Source organism: Rhamphochromis longiceps, linkage group LG14 (genome assembly GCF_057381845.1).
Source record: "Rhamphochromis longiceps isolate RC_006_pf linkage group LG14, R_longiceps_female_GT1.1, whole genome shotgun sequence".
Lineage (NCBI taxonomy): Eukaryota > Metazoa > Chordata > Actinopteri > Cichliformes > Cichlidae > Rhamphochromis > Rhamphochromis longiceps.
In genome coordinates this window covers 38258871-38283667 of record NC_140570.1, presented here as the reverse complement: position 1 = coordinate 38283667, position 24797 = coordinate 38258871, and the positions used below count along the sequence as shown (strand labels likewise).

General features: G+C 44.0%; 1 protein-coding gene across 4 annotated transcripts in view; it reads left to right on the top strand.

The window, feature by feature from the left end:
• Nucleotides 1–24797, top strand: part of LOC146654691 (alpha-actinin-4-like) — a 56473-nt gene that overhangs the window by 18752 nt on the left and 12924 nt on the right. For 2 of the 4 annotated variants that reach the window (XM_085380844.1, XM_085380842.1), the window contains exons 2-8: nucleotides 15659–15773; nucleotides 16237–16356; nucleotides 18708–18794; nucleotides 20324–20411; nucleotides 21198–21276; nucleotides 21431–21512; nucleotides 22236–22321. In XM_085380844.1, the coding sequence (XP_085236970.1) occupies nucleotides 15659–15773; nucleotides 16237–16356; nucleotides 18708–18794; nucleotides 20324–20411; nucleotides 21198–21276; nucleotides 21431–21512; nucleotides 22236–22321 (657 nt within the window). The remainder of the gene's footprint in view (nucleotides 1–15658; nucleotides 15774–16236; nucleotides 16357–18707; nucleotides 18795–20323; nucleotides 20412–21197; nucleotides 21277–21430; nucleotides 21513–22235; nucleotides 22322–24797) is intronic. The other 2 variants (XM_085380843.1, XM_085380841.1) reach the window with 1 other exon arrangement.

Below are 24797 nucleotides of genomic sequence, written 5' to 3'. Positions count from 1 at the left end.
TTCCCCACACAGCCCCGTACTTACTCGGATGAGCTGCTGAGGTACATTAACAGCTAATTAAATATATATATTTTAAGACTCTTAAGATGATTTTAAACTCATCAATGATTGTTGAATGTCATTCAGCAGCTCTGCAGACTGTTTCTCCAACTGACAAGCTGGTTTATGTCGCGACCTACAATTCATCGGTGGAGCTGGAGTCAGTCTACGACACGAGGAACTGCCTGGAAAGGCAGCTGATGATTGCTCCATGTATATATCATGTATATATGCACTGTTGCTGCACAGCAAGAAGGTCCTGGGTTTGAATCCACCTGGGACTGTTCTCCCTGCATGCGCTTCCTGTGTCCTGTCACTTCCTCTCACAGTCCTGAGACATGCAGACATGCAGCCGCCCCCACCCAGCAACCCTAAATTGGATAAAAGATGGATAAATAAATATTATCAATAATTCAAACACTGGGCTTCGAATCATGCACTCCCTAACTTTTGCTTCTGAGTGCTTTTCGTGCCTTCAGGTAATGAAGGTGTTTGCACTCACGATGGTCGTAGTCATTGTGGTTGCTGTCTTTGGCTACATGGCGGGGCTTGTTCGGCTAATAGGAGGAAGAGTGTTGATGCATGAGGAAGAATTTGGTGTTATGTGTGGTCAGAGGTGTGACAAGTTCCAAAAAAATATAGTTGCTAGTGTGACAGACAGACAAATGTTGCAAACTTTGACCAGTGAATGCACACCTTTCAATAAAGAGCACTGCATGCAGAACAGTGCCTGGCTGCACGTGCATGTGGGAACACTCCTTATGTGCTCGTCCAAGCTGCTCTGAGTGGTTGTACAAATGTAAACGCTGCTATATGAACCGGCAGATCATCATTCCCTATCACGGCTGTAAGAGCGGCACATTATAGTTACTCACAGATTTATAGGTACACACCTAGTATTATGGGCTATTAGTCACCTTCTCTTGTAGATATAAACAATAAATAACTTCCATGTGTTCCTAGAAATTCAGCTTTCAGGCAGTAAGAGCCAGGAGGCGATAAACATCTCATCACGTTAGTAAAAACCCCAATGAGTTAAATTATTTGGTATTTGCTGATGATTTGATCAACACTGACTCGATGTGAGTGAGACGTGTGCTCTCCTGCACCTCACACCACCATTATCAGCAGACGCCTCTGTCACATAAATGTGATATTTCTTTCTTTAACAAAGAGCCTTCAGATTGTCCCCCAGCAGGAGTGTGGTGTTCAGTGCCTGCCTAATGGATGACCTGCTCTGCCTCCTGAGTAACAACTGCAGATAGATTTTCAGAAAATGCTTTTTCTTTGCTTTGAAGGCATTTTTTAAGTATTAGCCTGATTAATTTTCTCATTTACATGTTCCAAAACTGTAAATGTGGAGAAACTGACACCTGAGTAAGTTTGGCTGTGCAGCATGCTTTCTAACAAAGCCATGTTTGGTGGACCGATTCAGTTTCCTCCTGCCTGAACTGATCAACAACAGAACCGCAGAACTGTCAGAGGGGCTCTGGAAAGATTCAGCCAGCGGTTTTAATAAAAGGCCGACACAAACAGCTGACGCTTCGCCCTGCCAACTGCTGTCAGGCCTGCCAAACCCCTGATTTTGGACTGTGTAAAAACACACAGACACACAAAGAGAAAAGTGGGTGTGTAATAATAATGACCTCAGCTCATTCAGTGATTGGAGCACTCGGGTTTTATAATGGTGAACGAAGGGGAACACCACTTTGGCTACCGGCTGCGCCTCTGGCAGCTCAAACCAGCTCCTGCAGAACAGCTGGACGTGTGGAAAATAGCGGGGGGGGAGCACCCACAGGTTTACGCTACAAGACAAAAAAAATCAACTCCAAGGTCAAAGGAAACATTTGTTAAACAGTTACAGGCCTGAGTGCTTTCTTCTTTCCCTTCCCTTCTATTGACTTGTGATAATTTTAGTTGATCTGCAGCCAGGTTGAGCAGCGTGTTGCTGTGCAAGGGTCATTATTTGTCTTGAAACTTGAAGGAGGAACATAAGGTGTCAGATTTAGTGGAAAGAAAGGGTAAAGGTCACTTCCCTTGAGCATAAAAGTGTTTAAACTCCTCTCGGTCGCCTTTCCACGAGGTTCCAGTTGAACGTGTGGAGGTACGATAGATTTCAGGTGTATCCACAAACCCCGCCTTGGTCTGAGCAGGCGCCTGAACGGGATCCGTATCTGCTACAGGATAAGAAAGCAGCTCTCGTTGAGTCTATTGTGCTCGTTTTCAGCTCTGCGTATTTAGTCTTGAAGATACGGAAACTATAGAAACTTTGGCCAAGGTGTTTGCTGGATGTGTCACGCTTCTGAAATGTTTCCTGACATCATAAAGTCAAACTTCCTCAGGTCATGCACTGCAGGATAAAGAGGTTGGCTGAGTCATTCGGTGGCAGCTCTTGGGCGTCTTTTAACACCCCTGATTGTAAAATGATGTCAGTCATTGCAACACCTGCCGTTATTGCACAGCATTGTAGTGCACCTGAGGTGTGGCCTCCCAAAAGTGAAGAATGGTGTTCAGTGAGAGGCAGAGAGTGTCTCCTGCTTTTTGGAAATCATTGCGTTGATTTTTTTGGACACGCGAGATTGTAGTTTTCAGCCTGTAAGGTTTCACGCACTGTCAACTTTCTTTAAGGGATTCTGGGATTCAGCGTCCCAGAGATCTGTTGAATGCAGCCCAGTCGCCTCTTTCTCAGTGAGTTCACTCTCTACGTGAGCCGGGCCGCTCCTTTTGACTCATCGCGGCCTTTACAACTTCCCGAGCGTCCTTCTCATCGAGCTCACCCTCCTTCAGATGCGTCAGTGGGCAGAAGGACGCGACTTCAGATGCTCGATTTGACGAGCTCTCCGGTTAATGTTTTACATTTGCACGCTTGGATTCTTCTGCTGCATTCCTGGAGAATTAGCATGGACATCCTCCACCCCCCGTTTCCTGTGCTGCGCCTCTAAAGACAGGAAGTGGATTAGCTGGCTGCTGATTGGCTGAGGAGAAAAAGAAGTGATGGTGTGATATGAGAAAAACAGACACACAATTAGGGGGAAATACTGATGCCAAGTAAGGCTGAGTCGCTCTCTGTGAATCTGATTGTCTCATGCCATTTATCTCCTCTCAGCGCTTCTGTGAGCTGATCACACACGTCCATGTTGTTCCTTTCAGCTGCAGAAATCCTCTGACTCGTGTGTGTGTGTGTGTGTGTGTGTGTGTGTGTGTGTCACTGTGGTCATTGCTCTGTGCCAGATTCAGCACAGATGCTCTTATTTTGTTGTGGCAGCTCTGAAGGTCCTCTTAAATCGGTGTAAACAAGCACAATGTTTCAAGATGATGATCATCTTTTGCACATTTGGGTTTATTCCACGTTTATCCTTTTTATGAAGATCTGTAAGAAATCCATGGTTTAGTTTCACGTCTTAATTTTCTGTAAGAATGGATGAATACCAAAAAATGTTTCGATTACTGGCCTGAATCTTTTATCATTAAAACATTAATAAAAAAACCAAAATGTTACATTAAAAAAAAAAATTGTTACTTTTCGCCTAGGTTGTAAGGTCTGCCTTGATCTTGTTTTCCATTCATGAGTTTCTGTTAACGTATTTGTGAAGGAGTGTTTGCATTCGTTTGCTTGCTGGAGAGGTCCTTCACTTTGATAATTACAGGAACGTAAAGAAACCGCAGCCCCAGCTCCACCTTGTGATCATCTCGGCCACTGACTCTCTGTTTGGACTGAACTGTTTATGTGATCATGTTTAATAGCCCACTTTTATGTCCTCCATTTAAATCTGAGCGATGCTGTGTTGCCAAACAGCTACTTGCACAACCGAGATTTCTTAAGGATGCATTACAAGAGCTTTTCTCACTGTCAAGTGATTTGTGTGTACAGGAACAAGCTGACATGAACCAGAATGATGGTGAAAGGAGGAAGGAGACTGGGAGAGAGTGAAGATTTGTTAGAAAGGGAGTTTGAGGGAGGAAGAACATAGCAGGAATTCCTGACATCTGTCGTGTGCAGCAGAGCTGACAGTCGCTTTTGATTCAGCGTGCCTCTCTCAGCTCGCTCCTTACCTTTACCCGTCATCCTGTCACCACTCTGCAGTCTCAGGCATGAAAAAAAGCAAATTTGCAGAGATGCTTGTGGTTTGTTTTGCCAGCTGAAGAGGGTGGAGTCGCTGGAGCGAGTGCTGCAAAGTTGAGACAACAAAAATGTATTTTTTTCCTCCTCCCTCTCCTATCTGGATAATTTTATCTCCTGCTGCAAACGGGGGAAAAAAGTCACACATCTGGAAAGCAATAACGCACAACATTTGGTGCAAATAAATCTGTTCGTTTTCTTTGTGTGCTCAGTTGCTATAAAACACTCGTGCTTTGTGTGCTTGGTTCATCCAGTTTGGTTGGTCTCCTGTTCTGGAGAGCAGATCAAAGCCCACTCTGGGAGCCTTTTGTCTCTCATCGCCGCTCGTCCCTTCATTTAAACCCAGGAAGAGCCTCATTAGATGTCGCCCCGCGCGGCCGCCTCCTGCTATGAGCTGTCACCAAAGAATTAAAGTCTGTGACACAAACTGGTTTATTTGAACAAACAGAACATGATTCTCTGCTCGCTCGTCTTCAGCTCGTCTCCGTTGACACTCCTTGTGGGATGAACTTGGAAAAATCTTGCTTACGTGGTGGAACTTAATAATGTGTAACTTTCTGGACCGGATGGAAGTTGGATATTAATCGAATGGTTTTCCATTTTTCCGTTAATCATTGATGCCTATTGTTAACAAACTGGGTGGTGTTTACCCTCGACTACTCCACCAGCTTATTGCTTCACTGCAAGTTACTCAGCCGTTTCCGTCTAAGTACCAGTAGTTGTTTTATCGTAGCCTTTTAAGCGCCACAGTGATGGCACAGACTTTGGATTGTTATTAGTTTTAAATTTAGAAGACAAGAAGAAAAGTTCTCTAAAAAACGAATTGCTGTCTTTTTAAGAAGCCGTTTATATTTAATTTTTTTGCTTTAAACTTCTGCTATTGTGCGTTTACACTGTCAGTACGATCACTAATGTGACAGCCTGCTAACCGTTGAGGGTTTGGTGCTTCTTGTGGGTTTCATGTTGACAGCAGAGTTTGAACCAGAAGACTGGTTAAACCCAACGCTGTGACGGGTTCACATTGAATGTTCGCTCCACCCGCTGTAACAGTATTGCGATAATTGTGTGGCCCAGGTGAAGCAGCTACAGGTTGGTGTGGACTTTAGCTTAACTTTCCTATGATGTAAAAACTGATGTGGAGTCAAAGGGATGTTTCCTCTGATGCTTATGGGCCTAATGGACTTCAGTAGATCTACTTGTTACTTACACAGCTGATGTTGATGAATGCTAACGGAGTGTGTTTTTTAATATCTGGATTTGTGGTCCTAAATGTTACGTCAGGTTAATAAACTAGCACTCGGCCATCAAGTCTTTGGCAGTATCCGATTTCGACCAATGTGCCAGAGTGTAACGGTCCTAAAGTAGGACCTGAAATAGTCCCCAAAAACCAGGTTCCAGAGTAGTTTGTAGTTCCTGCAGTGTGGGCGGAACAAAATGAAGGAGTTGCTCAAAGAATCGCAGGAGGTTTGGAAAAAGTCTCCATGGCTCAAAAGCATTTTAAGACCCCAAACTTTTATATGGCGACCTAATGCGTCAGCCAAAGCCCTGAAACGTAAATGCCAACCACATCAGCCCCATATTCTCTTTGCAGGCCGCTGCTGTGTCACCATGTCTTTGTGCAACGATGGCCTGTGTGATTCGTTGCCCAAGTCACCAGCAGTCTTTATTGACACACAGCTGGACAGTATTGCCTCATATAATGTGTAAATATGCAGACGCAGTGGGCAAGAGACCATTAAAATGGGAGTGTGGTATTATGCCATGTGTGTGCCGAGTGATACGATGGTTCAAGTTGGAATGACTGCAAATAAAAATTCTGGATTGATCAACTTCTCCTTTTTTTTTCCCTTCTGTCAGCGAGAAATAAAACCAACATCTTTCACAACATGGAGTCAGAGACCAGCTGGAAAATCCTGAGCTACAGTTATTTACTGCATGAATATTTTAATGTTGTTCCTGTTGTGTATAAAAATGCGGCCCTGTTATCGTAAGGGGACCCAACTGATCCTAAAATAGGTCGGGGAGGCTGTGTGTGAGTGCAACCTGACCCGTGGAAGGACTCTGAGTAACAAAGACAGGAAGAGACGTAATAAATGAATAAATAGCCACATCGTTTGACACTTTGTCCCCTTCCCTCCCTTTTCTTCCTTATTTCCTGTCTCCTTTCCTTTCTCTTTACCTTGAAAGTTTCCTCTCATAAAACAGCAGCAGAACACTGAAAGCCTCCACGCAGCTGCTGGAAAACTTCCTGCTGCAGATAAATGAACATGTCGTCATTTATCTTGGAATTTAAACTGGAATTGTAGTTTGGATCAGAGTGACGTTAAGTCCCTTTACTGTAAAAGAAACTGTTGCATAACAGAATGTCAGATGATGCATACTCAGAAGCTTGACTGCACCCTGCTATACGTTATGCTGTATGCAACTTGTGTAGTTTGAGTTTGCATTGCAGCCAAGCACAAGCTGTGTTACTCATCATTGTTTACATAGCTGCAAAGAAGTGACATTTACATGTGGTTTGCTTTTGTTGGGGGGTAAAATGTTATTTGCAGGGAGACGAGCAGCATCTTACTCTTTTCACTCACACTTTTGATGGAGCATGCATGACTCAATCTGTGGATCTCAGGACTCTGCTTAGCATTTCAGTCGCCCAGATGTTGGTTCTTTGGACCACTGACTGCATTTGGGCCAGAAAGTTATCTTATTAGCTAGACGTGAAACACCTGCAAATTAATGCCGATTTGGCTGATAAATACTAATAAAATAATAGAATTTCGTTCCAAAAAACTGTAGCACAGCTGTGACAGCAGGTCATATTATTGTCAAATGACTCCAGAAATGTTCCAAATTGCACCAACTGCACAAGCACAAGAGGAGACGACCTGCTCCTGTGACTTGAATTAGTGAAAGCGAGCTGAGCCAGACGGCTAACATTAGCCAGTCACACACAAAGACCCTGCAGAGTCGTTATGAAGGGAGTTGTGTGGCACCTTTGCAGAAACAAATTCAGCTTTTGAAAATCCTTTCCAAAAAGGATCCAATAATAATTCCTCATTGTTACTTTTTCTTATTATTGGGTTTTTTTTCCATGAGATTAACCCGCATCCAGACTTCCAGCCAATCAGACTAAGTGGTCATTAATAATGCAGCGTGTTTTTTAAGTGGACAGATTCCTGCACAGCTTGCTGGAGGACTGAGGGGAATCTGGCCTGTAAATCGAAGACGTCGTCTGGTGTAAAACAAAATTCGTTTGAAGTAGATTGTTTGTTGGCGTGCGTGGCACATCTGATTGTTTCAGGGAAACATGCTGGTTCCATGTAAGAGATTAAAACTGTAAGTGTGCATTTCCCTGTGGAGGGAGAGTCTCCTCAGTCTGCTCCGGTTGGTTAATGACGATGATCTCAGCCTCTGTCCTGCGGCGGCAGAGATCTCAGGTCCACGAAGGCCCGGGCGGGACTTTTGTGCTTCCTGAAGAGGAGGGGGAAACTTCAAATAAAACGTTTAATTCATTTATTTGCTTTTCTTGCATCCTTTAATTTTCTATTCATTTGTTTCTCATAAATATCTGTTGATCGTCCTCTTCAGCTTTCATCCCACCAGATTGCTTTTTTTTTTTTTTTTTTTTTTTTTTTTTAAAAACCTCTTATCCCACATTCACCCATCTGTGACCCTCATTTAGCTTCTCACTGTAATGGTAAAGTTACTTTACTTTTTAATTAAGGGTGTTTTTTTTATTTATTTTTTGTTTGCTTTTTTTTTAAATCCGGGGATAGATGGATAAAGTGGCACCATCTGAAGCTCTGAGTTGGTTTTGTTTCAGCCTCTTGTGGGCAAAATCAGATAAAAGATTGTCTGTCTTCTGTTTTTTAGCAACATTTTTCCATCTTTTCCCACATTTTTATTGCCTCTTTATTCCTCCTCCCATTCTTGATCTTTGCCTGCACCCCCCTCCTCTCCATTTCCTCTGCCCTCCCCTCCTAACCTCCTCTCCTTAATCCTCCCTTTCCTTTGTTTCTGTTAGCTGCTATATTAAGGCCCCTCCAGAGAGTCTGTGTGTCTGACTGAACGCAAGCGATGGTGCTTGTTGAAAACAGTTGGCGTTGAGCTGTTGACTCACATAATGGCATATCTGAGGGGGCATTAGGCCGGCCAAGAAGCGCACGGCAATTACATGTTTGTCGTCTCCCTCTGGGAGGTGTGTGTGCGCCGTGGTGAAAGATTGTCCTTACATTACTGACTACCTGTCAGCACACGAGGGAGGCTGCCTCAGTCTGTGTGTGTTTGTGTGTGTGCACACATGTTAATGATCACCTGTCCAGACTTGAGAGGATAATGAGACCGGAGGAACCTCTGCAGCAGGGCTCCGCTCCGTCGTCCTTCTGTTCTTGCTCTGCTTCGCTGTCACGATTAGCAGAAGTCCGATGACCGCGCGTATTTACGAGCATCTCGGCCGGCTTTCCTTCTGCCTGTAGAAGCGTTACACCTGGCTTTGGCACTGCATCCCACTTGATCTTTATCGTTTGTTGTTTCACAGTCGGAGATGCTGCCAGTTGTCTGAATGTTTCTATCAGCCTCAGGAAAGTGTTGATCTGCAAACAGCTGTTCACTCGTTTAGCTTCAGGCTGGTTCCTCCTTCTCACTTGTCTTAGTCCTCAAACTAGGAACACTCCCAGGTTCCTCCGACCGTGGCTCCTGTGGGACGGCACAGTTTCCCACTCTGACTGTAGCACGGCTGTCCTGATGTTCTTAAATGAAGGCTTTGTTGTTTTTGGTCCGTATGTGTTGACAGAATAAACATGTACATTCAGATTGTTTACTCATTGAGTTCACACACAAAGCAAACTGTCACACGGACAAAGTGGAGGAAGTGTGTGCAGCAGTAGCAGCACTGCTGTGTCACACGCCACAGCCCTTTTTTAATTGGTGTGCATCTAAGAATAGGAGGCCTTGTGTCAGGCCAGGCCAGACTAGTTACTGAGCTTTATTCACAGGGCCAGGCCAGCATGGTTTTGGCCCAGCAGAGTCTGGTACAGCCGGTCCAGACTTCTATGGGGCCGTCCAAGTTCCTTGAGGTCGTACCTCCTGCCAGCAGGTCCACGTATAACCCCTTTAAAGTGGACCTATTCTGCTCGTTTCTCTTTATTTTTATTCTTGGACTCTGCTGGAGTACTTTGCATGATTCGCAGTTAAAAAATAAGCGCCGTTTGTCTCACACTGGGCCTTTGTGCAGCCCCTCGGTTCAGCCGCCGCCTGAGATGAGCTGAACGGTTTGGAAGAAAAACATCTAGAGCAGCCTGAAGCCGGCGCTTGTGGCTCAGGAGGATACTCGTACATACCCCCACCCCCGTTACTTAAATCTTTGCTCCATATTTCAGATCTGCAGTTGCTGCAGTTTATACATGACTCAGAAAATAAGGAAGAGCATCTTTACCTTAACTATCTATCATTGCAAACCGGATGCAACAGCATGCAATATTTTAGCAATTCTCACGCTGACACAGCTGATCGCTGTACTGCTGAGTCACTTTCTCATCTCTCCAAGTCGTGCTGGCTTTTTTTCATTTCCTCTTTTCAGGGTTTTAATGAACAGAGCTGTTGATGCAAAAATGAGCAATGAGCAGTTACATTTAGTTACCATTTTGGCCTCCATCCATACTAAAACGAGAATTATTCTAATAATAAAAATAATAATAATTATTATTTATTTGACTTTTAGGTTGCAAACGCAGGCTTAGAAGTCCAAACCCTCCCCGGGCTTTAGCAGGTTTTAAATTCAGCCCCTTTTTAATTTAAAAAGTTGATTTGTATTGTATTAAATCAGTGAGTTAAATAATAGTGATTTTTGATTTTGGGCATAGATTTGTGCAGGAGAAACGGTGCAGCAGGTGAACGCCGCTGCTACAAAAGGTGTAAAACTATCTGTGAAGTCACGGAAAGCAAAGAACCATCTGTTGATGTTTGAGCCTCACACTTCAACGCATGCTTGGCTCTAGACGTAACAGTCGTGTTATCGGATGGTTAACTGCACATCAGCTCAGCGTTTCTGCCACCAAACAGCTCTGTTTCCTCCTCTGAGCTCACCTCACTGCATGTCCGAGCCTGCCCGGCTGGAAGCCTGTTTTACTCGCTGACTGCTGCCGGTACAGGAGGAGGGTGTGAGAAAATCTAACTGACATGGAGTGTGTGTGGTTTCATCACCTCTGCATAGGCTCTCCGTGTATATTTATAAACTGTGTGTGTGTTTCGAGAGGAGGGGTCTTAATCATGAGAGTGTGAGATGTGAAATACATGAATCATGAAACCCCAGCAGGTACGAGACTGATGGAGAGTGTGTGTGTGTGGTTGCTTTAATAGTGAGCTCATCAGTTTTGGGAAGAAAAAGGGTGTGTGATATAGAGAACACACACACACACACACACACGAACACACACACACACACACACACACACACACACTGCTGTGTGTGTGGTATGTAGTCAGAAAGTTGCACGTTCATTAGAAGAAGGGTGTGGAAATAATTGCTGTGTGTGTGCACGCTTGAAGTTGAGTTGAAGTCGGCAGCAAAACTGGAATTTTTGTGTGTGTAGGTGATGCAGATGGATATTGAATTCTGGTCTCTTAAAAACATTCCTGTCCAAGGAGTGGTGCATGTAAACGAGGGTGATGGACAGCATCGCTGTGCACAGCTTGCATGCTTTCACTTGTCTCACATGCATGAATTTCTGCTTTGTCCTCTGACCCTGTAGCCTCGCACATGAGAGACTGTTGAGGGTTACACTGATGACTCGGCTGCACGCGCACACACACCAAAATCAGACACTGGAGTTGTTGGTTCAGGAAAAATAGAGTGGCGACTCAGTGGGGTCGATGAATCCCTACAGCTGATGACAGTATTTGTCTGCAATGTCCCATCAGTTTTAATTAAATGAATAAAGAAGTTACCGTTCATTAAAGATGGTGTGGTAGAAGGATAAACGACTGATGGTAACACTCACTAACGGATATTTTTGTTTCTGGGCTAAAATGCGGAATAAATGGGACGAAGAAAAATCTATATTGTTACATAGTTTCATAGTTCTGTTACTCTGGTAACATGTAAAGGTGAGAGTGGCAGTAAGCCAACACATACTGCTAAAGTTATGTAATAGATGGTAGAGGATAAGAGCCCTCATGCCTTTAAAAGTAAACCGTCTTACCACGGAGAATCCAGCATTACTCATCTCAGACCTGCATGGCGGTCAGCTGGTTATCCGTGTCCTCGGCTCAGGTCAGAAATCCTCTGATCTGATCTGCTGTGTGTGGCAACACAGACAGGTTTAACAGGCTTCGCTGGCACTCTGTTACCTTTAAATTTAGCCAGTCCTTCAAGTACACTACACCCAGCTCCGCTGGCATGAAAGACGCCCAACTGTGGGGATAAAAGACGCAAATGTGCAAGCCGCTTTTGACATTTTGCATTTTAAACGCTCATTTAAATGTCATCCAAGAGTTAGACGATACATGTCTGGTTAGGTTCAGTGGACTTTCATCAGCCTGCTGGTGAATGGACGGCAAAGCTCTTGTAGCTGCTTTTTCTTGCATAGTGTCCTCTCAGCGTGGTTCACATCGGCCTGTAAGATCCTCTCAGCAGCTCCACTCCTTGCTGTCAGTGAATGGCCTCGCTCAGCCAGAGGCAGGCTTTGTGTGTCCACTATAAAAAAACAAAACAAGACCTGAACTATGACAGACACGCAACAGCCTGATGGACCAGCCTGGAGGGCTGTTTTAAATTCAGATAAAGCAGGCTGAAGAGTCCTTCAATGCTTTGTTGAGGTCTGACCTTTGACCCTGGAGGTAGGCCACGAATGCTACTTTGCCAGTAGAGTGATTGCTGTCACAAGAATGATGACATCAGCAAAATAGACTTTACTGTCAATGGAGCTCTTTTATTTTTTTTTAGTGTGCATATAGAGGAGAAGACCATCACTGCCTTTCAGTTTGCTTCAACACAGACGCCATTTTTCTCCACCTGCCCAGGTGCATCTCACACATGCTAACCAATGAAAAACGAGAATCAAACGTCCCGGGTTACCGTTTCTCAACTCACTAGAGATGGAAGTCATTTGTAACAGGAAACCAAAGCCGATTAAAACAAATGAAACATCAGCGTGCCCAGATGTGTTTGAGAAACTCATTAGACAGTCATGAACTTTAGAAACGTCTGAACTGTTTGTACAGCTCTTATTTTTTATTATTTTCAACTTCTTTCAGAAAACTGTTTCAGGTTTTGAACTCAGTTTAGGCTCAGATTCGGGTTTCGTTAAGGCACTGAGAATAGAGAACACATTCACGTAAAACGTCCTCACAGAATCAGCCATTCAGACGTGTGTGTGTGTGTGGTGTTTTTAATTAGTTCTTATTTTAAATTTAGAACTGAGAAAGATCATATAGTGTCTTTTATGGGCTTCCTGGTTTCTTTTTAGTACAAGCTCAGTTCGGTATTGCATTCTTGTTCCTTTTCACTGCTGTTATAGGTGCTGTTTGTCCGCAGTGAGAACATAGAGCAGTTATTTCAGTACAAACGCGTCTCAGACCATCACACGACACATGCACAGCAGCTCGATTTCTGTTATTTCTAAAGTCTTTTAGTTTTGGTTTAAAAGTGTATTTTTTTCTCTACACTTGGATTTGGTTTAGTTTCAGTCAACTATACAGTAACTTTACAGAGTGGAGCAGAGAGAACAGCTCGTAGCCTGAATGTGGCCTCTAACACGGCACTGCACTTACTCGGGTGCCCAGAAGTACATTTGTTAAGTTTAAGGTGGACTGAATAATACGTTTGTAGAAATGGCTGAAAATGGAGACTCTCCATTTTTTTTCTTTTACTTTGCAAAGCACAGGTGTGCGCTTGTAGATGTTGTGTGCACCACTTGGACTCTGTAAGGAATGCCAGACATCAGCCCTGTATGAATGATGGGAAATGGGCTTTGCAAGGCGCATTGTGTAAAGTATTTTCAAACTGTGAAACGTTGAGTGAGCGCGAGGTGAAATACGCTCTCAAAAGCTGGACTGTGTTGCAGAGAAAGATTAGAAAATGAGTAAACTGTTGATATGTTTGGATGACGACAGTTTGCCGGCTTCGTGGCTCCGGTGCGGCGTCTTGGTGACAGCTGACAGCCGCGTCCAGTGATGAATGCATCTTCGCTCTGATTGTCTGCTCTGTGTTAAACCGAGCTGTAACTTCCTGTCGTTGCAGTGCCACTTCCTCCTGCATTGTGTGTTAGCGAGGGCATTGTCTTTTGTCACTCTTCCCCCTCCTGCCCACCAACCTTGTTTGTATGTCCGTTTGTTTATGTGAAATGTATCTCCTCCTCCTCCTCCTTCCTCTCTGTCCTCGGCCTCATTCTGTGTAATTGTGTGTGTCGGGTGGAGGGGGTTGGTATCGGGCGGTCTGGGGGAGGGTCAGGGAGAGGCAGAGGGAGCGGGCTGAGGGAGTGTACGGGGGGCTGAAGGGTGCCATTATCCAAGAGGCTCAATGGGTGCTTTGTGCCAGTATCCACAGTGGGATAGCGGGTAAAGGGGCAGGGCGGCGAGCAGCACCCTGTCATAATGTTTATGAACACACAGCTCAGGAGACGTGGAGTAAAGGAAGTGTGGGTGGGTGAAGTGGGCTGATAGACTTTAAATACAAACTGTTAACTCTGGTGGAGGCTCATTAAATATGACCACAGATTGAAAATTGATATCACCATTTGTTGACGTAATCCTTGTGAGCTGATGTTTAAACCCTCTTTGTACGAGGGGCAGCCAATCAGAAGAAAGCTGGCTCGTCAGAGGGGAGGAGCTTAACAGCTCATTTCAGGAAGAGTGCAAGATGGTCTGAGACAAATCAGAATGAGTTTGTGCTGTGAATCATGCAAAGCTACTGTAGACAGACACAAGGCTGAAAACAGACATACTGGAAATGAGCACAAGTCCCTTTTTAAAGCTGGGAAGTTATCAAAGTTGTCTGTTGTGTGTCTGTTGTGTGTCCCGTCTGAGTCTCAGTTTACATTCTGGATTTTATGCTGCCTTCCAAGTGCGCTGATGCACATACTTGGATTAGACTGCTTCATGCTTAGATGTTTAGGTTATTTAGTTTTTAAACAAACATGTGCACCAGTTATTTCTCTGAGCTTTGGGACATTTTCAGCATATTACAAAAATAAACTTCCCAAATTTTCTCATTTAACGAGCACTTGCCATTTTAATGATCTTGCACATAGATACAAACACTGCTAGACTGATGGGTGCTCACACTAAACATGGCCTGTCTTGGCTCTTGCTTGGTAAAGGGGGATAACATGTAGGTCATGTGGGCACACAACTCTGACTGTGAGCATAGAAGCTCCACCCACTTTAAAAAACCTGCTGTTTGCATGTGTCAGCCAATCAGAAGAAGGTATGAGTCAGTATGAGTTAAGTGAGGCCTGTTCTGGAGATGGGTTGACTTTAAGCTGGATTCAGTTATTTTTATTGTTAAACTTTATTCAACACTAACATACAGGTTGTTGCTGTGCTTCCTTTTGTTTTACCTTATGTCTTTATTGTCAAACCCTTCCTGCTGGAAGGTCTTCCCTGTCACCGTCACTTCTCCTACTGGACAGTTCCTCGTAAAGCTACACCTACATTTCATCTCCAGAGCTTTCGTGTTGCTTAAAACTGCCTCTTTAATCTCCCAAGTACATAAATTACAGTTTTTCTGTTTTGAACAATAACAAAAAATACTGACCTCAATCTCTGCTTGCACCATTGCTGAAAGTGTGCATGCTCGACCTCCATGTATTTTAGTCTCTTGGCATTTTTACGCACTTTCCCCAACTTGCATAATGAGTCATGTAACAGATGAATGCGTCCAAGTGTGTTAGACAGTCTGATGTTGTGCTGCAATTGAGATGTTTGGAGAGTGATGTGACAAAATTTTGTTTAAAAAAAAAAAGTGCTGCAGGATCTGCAGTCGCGCGCCTACCTCTAATGTGTTTTTAAAGAATGACGGCTAACCAGAAAAACCAATACACGGTTTCCAAGCAGCGGTGGATGTACATGATTTGCTGATTTACTCAGATGTCCGTCTGATTGCAAGTAAAAATAATAAAGTAGATCGTTGGCATTGTGTGCTGACCTTTTAATGACAGCAGCGTCAGACACTGAGAGCCAAGATGGGGCTGGGTTGGTTAGTTTTCTGTCTTTTTAGCTTAAACGACTTTGTAGGGTAACTATGCATGAAGTGTTTTGCTACTGAAATGCCAACTCCACATCTTCGTGTGTGACATGTAGTTAAACTTTCACGTCGTGTTTCTCCCTGCACTTCCTGTCTTATCAAAGTGTCTCCCTGACCTCCCTTCCTGCCCATTGAATTTCATTTTCTTTCATTCACTATTCAAAGTGGTTTATTATTATAAAAGCTACACAAATATTTTGACCCGGGCTGCAAATAACCCCAATTGTCTTTTTTTTTCTCCCTCCTTTGCTCTCGCGCAGACGTTCACGGCGTGGTGCAACTCCCACCTGCGGAAGGCCGGCACGCAGATCGAAAACATCGAGGAGGACTTCAGGGATGGGCTCAAACTCATGCTGCTGCTCGAGGTCATCTCCGGTGAGTCACCGTCCGACCTCAGAGAGCCGGAGTCGTCAGAAAATTAGGGCGGGTGTACAAGTTTTTAATTAAACGTCTGCAATAATGAAGTGTTTCTGGAGTGAGTCACACAGAAGCCGCAGAAAAACTTGTGGGTCTCAATGAGAGGGAAAAATATTTTCAGATGTTGACGATGCACAGCATCTCCGGGGTGTCGTCGCCCAGTTTCCGACATCAGTATTAATCGCAGGCATTTAAAGACACAGCAGTGGGTTTGGGTTTGTAGCAGTGGAGCTGTTTGTGTTAGCGCTGCTGTCATTCACTAATGACGTTTGGGCTCAGATGTGGCTTCCTTTTCAAACTCACTCCAGTTTCAAGTGAAGCCGGCGTCGCTGCTGTAACTTAAACCTCCCTGAATGTTGTCCGTGGAAACATGCTCAACCTCAGCTAAGTGGCTCTTTTCTCTGTTCCTGTGTGTTTGCAGGCGAACGGTTACCCAAACCTGAAAGAGGCAAGATGAGGGTCCACAAGATCAACAATGTAAACAAAGCCCTGGACTTCATCGCCAGCAAGGGAGTCAAGCTGGTGTCTATTGGAGCAGAGGGTGAGCCTTCATTCACGTCACTGCCGGCACGAGTGTGAAGTTAAAACTCTCACTAACTGCAGATCTAATCGGAGCGGTTCGCTTAAATGTTTGAAAGCGTGGCTGAAAGTGAACATTCGTGGTGATTTTATACTTAGTGGTGAGCTTCGGCTCATTAATGGTCCTTAAATGGGAGCCACTAATTGCAGCTGTAATGTGAGTGAAAGCGATTCAAAGCAGGAAGACGTTAAAACTAATAAGGCCTTTTAATGTAGACGCAGATTTTCCTTTTTTCCTTATTTTCTATCAAAGCTGTGCTCACTGTGCTGTGGTATGCAACAGTGTCAGGGAGCTCCGGACAAACAGGGCTCAGACTATGAGGTGTAGGTACGGTTTGTTGGTACTCGCGCTCCAAAATTTCCCTCAATCCAAAGAGTTGAGTTGTATTTATTTAAAGACACTGTATTTTCTAAGGAGGGCCAGGAGGGCCAAAATGAATTAAATATGCCGTTAAATAATTTATTAAATGTTTTAAATGTAATGAACGAGCATTTAATTAATTATTTAATGGTGTATTTAAGTGTATTTAGTTAATTCATTTTGTCACTCCTGGCTCTCCATAATTTCCCTGATAAGACATTTAAGTCGTTCCGTAACAGGTGACGTGGTCAGCTGTGAACTTTCACATGCGATTGATTTGATGCGCAGTGACACTTTTACCAAGTCCTCGCAGAAGCAGGTCTTTCCACTCAGCAGCCATCTTGGTGACACCACCTGGCAGTTGTTTTGTCTGCTAAACTGGGGGAGGGGCTTGAAGGCTGGCTTCAGTGGTCATGTCTTTCCCCCCAAATGCTAATTCCACAAAGTGCTGAAAACATGCTTCAGTTCACAGCTGAAGTTGTGAGTGTCGGCACAATAACACTACAGGGTCACTTCACACACACTGCATTGTGTCAACTCCTTCTCATTTCCTACATGTCACCCTGATTCCTTTACACGCTTTTCTAATGAGACGTTTCATCGTTAAGCTTCTGCTGATAGAACCTCTGCTAAGAAACTCTGGTAAGATACATGTCTGTCAAACCGATCTTCATCCTGCTGACTGAGGGCGGTGTGTGTGTGTGTGTGTGTGTGTCGGTCGGTCGGTCGGTCGGCTGCAGGACGCTGACCTTTCTCCTACTATCAGAGCAACCATGACATTCCTGTAGCATGACGCTGCTGATACTGGTGACCACTGAACACAAAGTATGGCGCGCACACTGCGCGCTGTAAACACACTCCGGCCTTCTGTGAAAGCAGCAGCCCGTTAAAGGTCGTCGGCTGGAAACTGAGAGGAAAATGCAAACGTAGCAGATGGAAGAGGGAAAAACCCTCTGTCAGGATGCTGAGTGCACACTTTCCCTGGTCAGATTCTTCAAATTGAAAAGTTGTTTCCCAGGGTTTTAAACTTGAAGCACGTCATTTTCTAGCTAGCTGCTGCTGCTACAAGATTAGCTGAAACTCTGAGTGCGCCTCGCGTCCCTGTTCACACCAGGATCGGACTGATCCTCCTCTGAACGGTTTCACCGCTGCTGTTTGTTTTGCACCTGAGCAGCCAAATGAATCACAACCAGCCAAGTGTGATTTACCTGAACCTGAAGTGCAGGTGTGAATACACCTTTATTGTAAGAAGGGAAAAGGCGGAGCCTCATCGCTTTAATTGTAATTTACTATTTAAATCTGCTGACAGCTGAAGGTGGATACGAAATTAACCACAAAGAATGTGAACCTACAATAAAAGCACAAATTCCAAGTTGAGTGTGTGTCTGTGAGAAAGCATGACAGGACTGATAAAACCTCTAAGAATGTCTGAGAACAAAGAGTGGAATCTGCTCATTAACGTAACCGTCATCGTTCACCGGCCAAACTCTGAAAACCGTATTGGAGAATGTTCCAGTTCCGATGCTGCCAGGATTTACATTTATTCACATTAACAATGAATTTATTTGTTAGATGAAGTTCTGATGTTAAATTATCCACACAATACTCACATAATCTGCCCTCCTCATCAATTTAATCCTCCCTGTTTAACCGACACGACACGTTAAACAGTCATTATGTGCCTTTGCCAGTAAAAAGTCATCTTTCCCCAGATTTCACTGATTTTTATGAAAGAAATCTTTGTTTGAGCATCACACTTTCCCTGGAATTAGCAGAGACTCAGCAGCCGTTACACATTAAGCGTAGTTGTGAGTGGGTGTGCTGGCATTATTAAATGGAACAGCAGATGTAGGATTGTAAAAACAGCAGTGATGGACAAGAACTACGGTTCTTGGGGTGTAACAGAGAAACACAGTGATTGATTAAGTTGTGTGTGTGTCTGTGTGTCATAGAAATCGTGGATGGAAACGCCAAGATGACCCTGGGAATGATCTGGACCATCATCCTCCGCTTCGCCATCCAGGACATCTCTGTAGAAGGTGCAGCTTCCTGTTATTCATATCCATAAAAACTGTCGCACCTCGCTCTCTTCTTTCTTCGTTTTTTTTATCCATCACTTAAATAAAAACCAAAAAAATCAAACTCTCTAAAGTTCAGCTCCCAGCCAGGTTTTTCAGGCCAGCTGACTGACAAAGACCTGCAGCAGGCTTTTATAGACCACTTGGAAAAGTTGCACTTTCTTGTGGCTGCAGCCAGAAATGCAGATAACTGACAACTGAGGCTACAAGTTACCTACAAATAAGTAGAGCACCGACATCTTGGGCAGCCTGAGTGCAGTAAACCTGCAGCAGTTTATATTTACCAGATAATTTCATCGTTTTAATTCTCAGAAAGGCACCAACATCCAAAATCAGGTTCCAGAGCTCTAATTTAGGGACTTCATTGGCAAGGCTGAGGCCTAGCCTAAGGTAGTGGCTCCTTTGTTGGCATTCACCTGTGACTCAGAGCTTTATTACACTAGAAACACTTTAAGAACGAGCAGTTTAAAAATTCACCCGCTGTGCATCTGTTTTTAGGGGGAGATTGAGCTAAAGAGCACAGAAGTGTTTTTGTAGCAGGCTGTAAAAATGTTATTTTCATGGCTGGACTCGAGCATCATGGGAGTCTGTGGGGATCGACTCTCTTTCAGAGCCGACCTAAAGTTAGAGGAACTGCAGATTCTGGCACTTCTGCACTGGCTTCATTTTTAAGCCCTGAAGGTTGCTGCAGTTACAGATGTACGGGTTTGATATGCATGTAGGAAGTGGAAACACACACACACACACACACACACACACACACACACACACACACACACACACACACACACACACACACACACACACACACACACACGATGAAATAAAGCCAAGATGAAACAGGTGTGCCTGAAACAAGACCGATCACGTTAAACTACATATTGCTAGCAGCACAGTTCTAACTCTGCCTGGTTATGTGCTGTTTACATGTTATCAGAGCAGGTTTAGAAGTAAATAGTTTAAATACTGATGAGTTAATTATTCGAGTTTAGTCCCACAGAGTCAACCCAACAGCCCAAATCTGTCCTGATGAACTTTCTGACAGTAAAACCAGCCGATGACTCATTTGTGCATTAACGTGTGCGTTAGCTTTGTGTTGATAAATGTGGAGGTGAGGTTCATTTCTCCTCTCTGAGCACAACTGACTCTGCAGGCTAATTAAAAGAGTCTGAGTTGAATTAGCTGCGGTGGGTGTGGGCTGCTAGAAGTCATTGGAGTAATTCTCCATATTAGCGGCGGATATTTTGTCAGTGTGTGTGGAGGAACCTAAAGCAAACACAAACATCCTCATATTTTCAATTCTGCTCATGAGCACCGTGGCCGTTTATATTTAGCACGCTGAAAACGGCCTCGGGTATTTCTTGGTCTGCTTGCACAAGGCTAATCGACTCAAACGGTCAAAGCAGCTGAATGAATGTGATGCAGAGACATTTCCCCCCGTGTGCTCCGACTGATCACGTCTCTTGTCTCCTCCTCTCCTCTCTCTGCAGAGACCTCTGCCAAAGAGGGTCTACTCTTGTGGTGCCAGAGGAAGACTGCTCCATACAAGAATGTCAATGTGCAGAACTTCCACATTAGGTAACGTACACACAGGGCTTTACGTTGGACTCGTTTTTAAAGGCTTCTATTGTCAGATGAAAGCAGTTCACACACAGTAATATTGTGTTGTAAAGACCAACAAAACCTTGAGAGAATCCAGTTGAGGAATCCTGCGGATACAGTGAAACTCTCCAGTGGCATTGATGAAATGTGTTTGTGGTTAAGTGTGGTATGTGAGCAGCTGTCCAGTGTTCTTTTTTTTTTTTTTTTTTTCCTTTATATGAAAAATACTGATCTGAGAGTTTCTTAAACTCAGCATAAAAGTTGAGTTGGCGCACACACAGGCGCACGCAGATACTTCCCTGAACCTTTCTGGATTCAGCTCAGGTGTTCAACGCTTACATGAAACCTCAAATCTGCTGCTGTTGTGTAGAAAGGGCGCCCCCTGATGGAGAGAGTGCAACATGGCACAACTGTGCTGTAAATAGACAAATGTGATTATTTGCTCTCTGTTTCAATATGAAAAACTGTGAGAAGGAATTCAGAAGCAGCTGATGATGATGTATCACATGCAACACGTCCAGATATAATCAATCAAACCATCTTTCACCCAAATTCAGCTCGAAAAGAATGTTAATGAAGTTCATTTAGTTTCAGATCAGTTCATAAATTAAGTTCAGTGTCACAGTGGAGATGTGGATCTTGGTCCCGGCGGCAGATCGGGACAGTTTTTGTTCACGGCGCCGATAATGTCGACTTGTAATGCAGCAAATGTGTGAGCGTCACCTCCACCCTCACCCCGAACTCGTCTTTTCTCTCCAACAGCTGGAAGGACGGTCTTGCCTTCAACGCTCTGATCCACAGACACAGACCTGATCTCATCGACTACGACAGCCTCAGAAAGGTGAACAGCTTCACACTCCTCCACTCTCTTCAAATATTTCAGTTTTTGGGTCAAACATGGTGAATCGAAATGCTTTCATATCTGTTGTTAAGTTGTGTTACAAATGCCTGAAGCGACTCACTGGCTTGTTTGCCGTCTGTGATTTGCTGTTTAGGATGATCCTGTAACCAACCTGAACAACGCCTTTGAGGTGGCTGAGAAGCACCTGGACATCCCCAAGATGTTGGACGCAGAAGGTAATAAGTCGGCTGTTGATCTGTGCGTCTCTGCCGGATCTGTCACTGCGTGTGTTAAAACATCACGGGCTTGTTTACGTGCACAGAACAAAGTGACTGTTCATAACGTAAGATGTGGAAGTGGTGTGACAAAAGTGAACTATTATCCAGGTGTTTTTTTTTAAAACAGTGACACAGTTTGTCATTTCTGACCAGTCTGTAACATCAAATAGGAGTTTACGTGACTTTTCCTGGGAGTCCGTCTTTGCAGCACGTACATGTGACTGTAGCTCCATGCTGACCTGCACGGGGTTTGTCGCCGCGTTGTGTGCATGTAAATGTGCCCGATCTCCAAAGCGTGTTCGGGTTCTCGGTGACAGGACACGCGAGGCATCTTCAGGATCGACGTTGCTCCTCCTCCTGTGTTCATCTGTATGTGTGACCATGTTGAACATCCACGTTTCCTTCACAGGATCCATTCTTGTCATAACAAGCCACTTTTTCTTTTTGCTTCAAACTCTACAGAAAGAAATCCAAGTTGTGTATTAACTGTACCTGAGCTGTGTGTGTCTACGTGTGTGTGTGTGTGTCGTTGTATTTGTTGTTTGCATGTCAGGCTGTTGGCAGCTACAGCAGCTCGTTAAATGAGTTTGTGTGCGTCTTGTTGTAATTGTGTAATCACTTGTCCTGTGTCTTGCCTGTATGTGTGCGTCTTCATAACCATGGTCTCCCCCCGACTTGTAGACATTGTGAACACTGCTCGCCCAGATGAGAAAGCCATAATGACTTATGTGTCCAGTTTCTACCATGCCTTCTCTGGAGCACAGAAGGTACCCTCTGAGCCAACGTCAACCTTTAACCTCCTTTTACTAACAAGGTGCTGCTTCCTGTCCAGCATGGCCACGCTCTGTCTCGACAGCCAGGACGCTGGGTTTGTTGGGACGCTGGATTTGTGGGGACACAAACACGCAAACGATTTCAACATTAGCATGCTGGTGAAAGCGGTAAATGTTTGCCGTACAGAAATGAGTTTGTGGACTAAAGCTGCGTTTAGTTTTATTTTTAGCTAAAATCTGTCAGATGGAACTTTTCCCATGGATATTTTTACATTTTTGAACAGTTGTGGTTGAAAAAAAAACTAAAAATCAAAACAAAATGAACAGAAACCTCTGATTCAACATGTGGAAGTCCCCATCCTTTAAAATAAAGTCCTTCCAGGAAACAAAAGGACAAGGCCAGCAAACAAAATGCTGAAATATACGATCACCGTTAGGACGTTTCTGTTTTCTCCCACCACTAAAAGCATCCAGGTCTGAGGCGCTCTCCTCAGGATAATCTCACTGCTTTCACTTCCTCTTAAAGGAGACCCTGTTAGCTTTTTAGCATGTATCACACTGAGGTTCATCAGGGTTCATTTTCTTCTGCCACTCTGACCATGATCCAAAAACTTTCTCCACAGATCCAGAGGGAACAGTTCCCTCAGCCAAATGAAACCCAAACTCAAAATGAGAATATTCAGTTATGCACCAGCTACGTTGCTTTAATCTGAGCTGTGTATTCACTGAGTTGAAGCATATTAGGATCTATGCAACATCTTCTCTTATACCAAATTTAAACACATTTAGCATCAGACTGCTTTTGGCAGTTTTTCACTGTTGGGAGGAAGTTAGACCGAACCTTTACATCCACAAAGCGTCTAAATGCAGAAGCACAACTTCATTCCTATTTGTTGTTCATTATAACTGTTTGCAGATTTTTTTTTTTTTCATGTACATGTAGGAAGAAAAGGTAGTTCCAGTTCATGTTGGCTGCTATTGTTAAGATTTGGCTTGGAAAAACTGTCACTTCCTAATATTCAGAGAACATGGCATGCAAAGAAGTGAACCCGCCCCGTTAAATGATGGAGTTCCTCCTTTTTAGAGCAGCTCTCGGGCTTTTTGGCCCATCTGGCACTGCAGGTTGTGACCTTATCAAACTGTTATTTGAAAAGCTTTAGATGCGTATCGCTTTCTGCTTTACCTTTAGCACGTCTGTACAATAGTACGGCAAAACTGGAGTACCATCCTGCAGAGTCGGGGCTGAAACAAAGGCAGGAACTAATAACGATGAATAACACAGACAGAATAAAATCTGCATTATGTGCAGAATGAAATGAACGATATGTACCGAGATAAAAATATACGTGCAAAAAATCAAAGGAGCTAGTCGGATGATATCAGTCGATAAACTTTAGATGTTACAGGAAGGCTCACGAGCTCAGTCTTTACAAACACAAAGACCAGAAACCACTTTACTCTGTACACTTTCATAAACTGCTAAATTCAAAATTCCAGAATCAAATTCCTGCAGCTCAAAGTGAAATTTAGACTTTTAACATAATGTGCACGAGACAAATCTATAAGTAAAAACTCTTATTGTGGAGAAAGTTTGGTTTCAAATCATGCATGTCTCTGATAAAGTCAAGTAAATATGATGTTAAAGATTCATAGTGGGTCTGTCATAAATTTTATTAAATCATCTTCGTCCCTGTCCTCTCGTTACCCTCTTGTTTTTCCTCCTCTTTCCTCCTCCCCCCCCCTCCCTCTGGGCCCATGACAGGAAGCCAATCGATGCGTCTCTTGTTTGCTCGTCTTCCTCTAATTAATTTTCTGGCTCATTCAGAACTTGTTTGTTCCTCTGCAGTCTCACGAGGTGTGTGTGTGTGTGTGTGTGTGTGTGTGTGTGTGTGTGTGTGTCAGTGTCAAAAATGGGCACGAGTTCAGGTTTTGTTTTTAGCTGGTGAGTTATGTGCGTTAGCTCTCTGACCGCTGCGTTTGTACCAAACACAAACTCTGAAACGTCCACATTTACTGCTCTTGCCAGCATCGTAATTTATTCAACAACGTCACACAAATCGCGCCCGCTCCAGTTCACAGGAAGCGTTTTCATTCACCAGTCGCTGTGCTGCGTTCTCATTTTGTTCACTTGGTTATTTGAGAATATTTTTCCACCTGCAGTTGATGAAGACGCTGTAGTTGAGTACGAGAATAGAACTCTGAAGATGAAGAAGAATTAGTCAGTCAGTGTGCTGACATCATTGCCCTGCTGAGTGAACCCAGTAACCTCCATCAGATGGTGAATGAACCGCTTTGAGTGACTGGATTAAGCAGTTCATGCCTGTTTGTGTCCCACACTTGAACTTGTGGCTCCAGCGTCCCACGATTCCCTTCCAGAGGACTCCTCTGGTGGCCCTCACTTCCTGGTGACAGGAGGCGCTCCAAGCTGTGGCACTAACGAGGGGGCGCTCAACGTCGCCCCCACCTGACT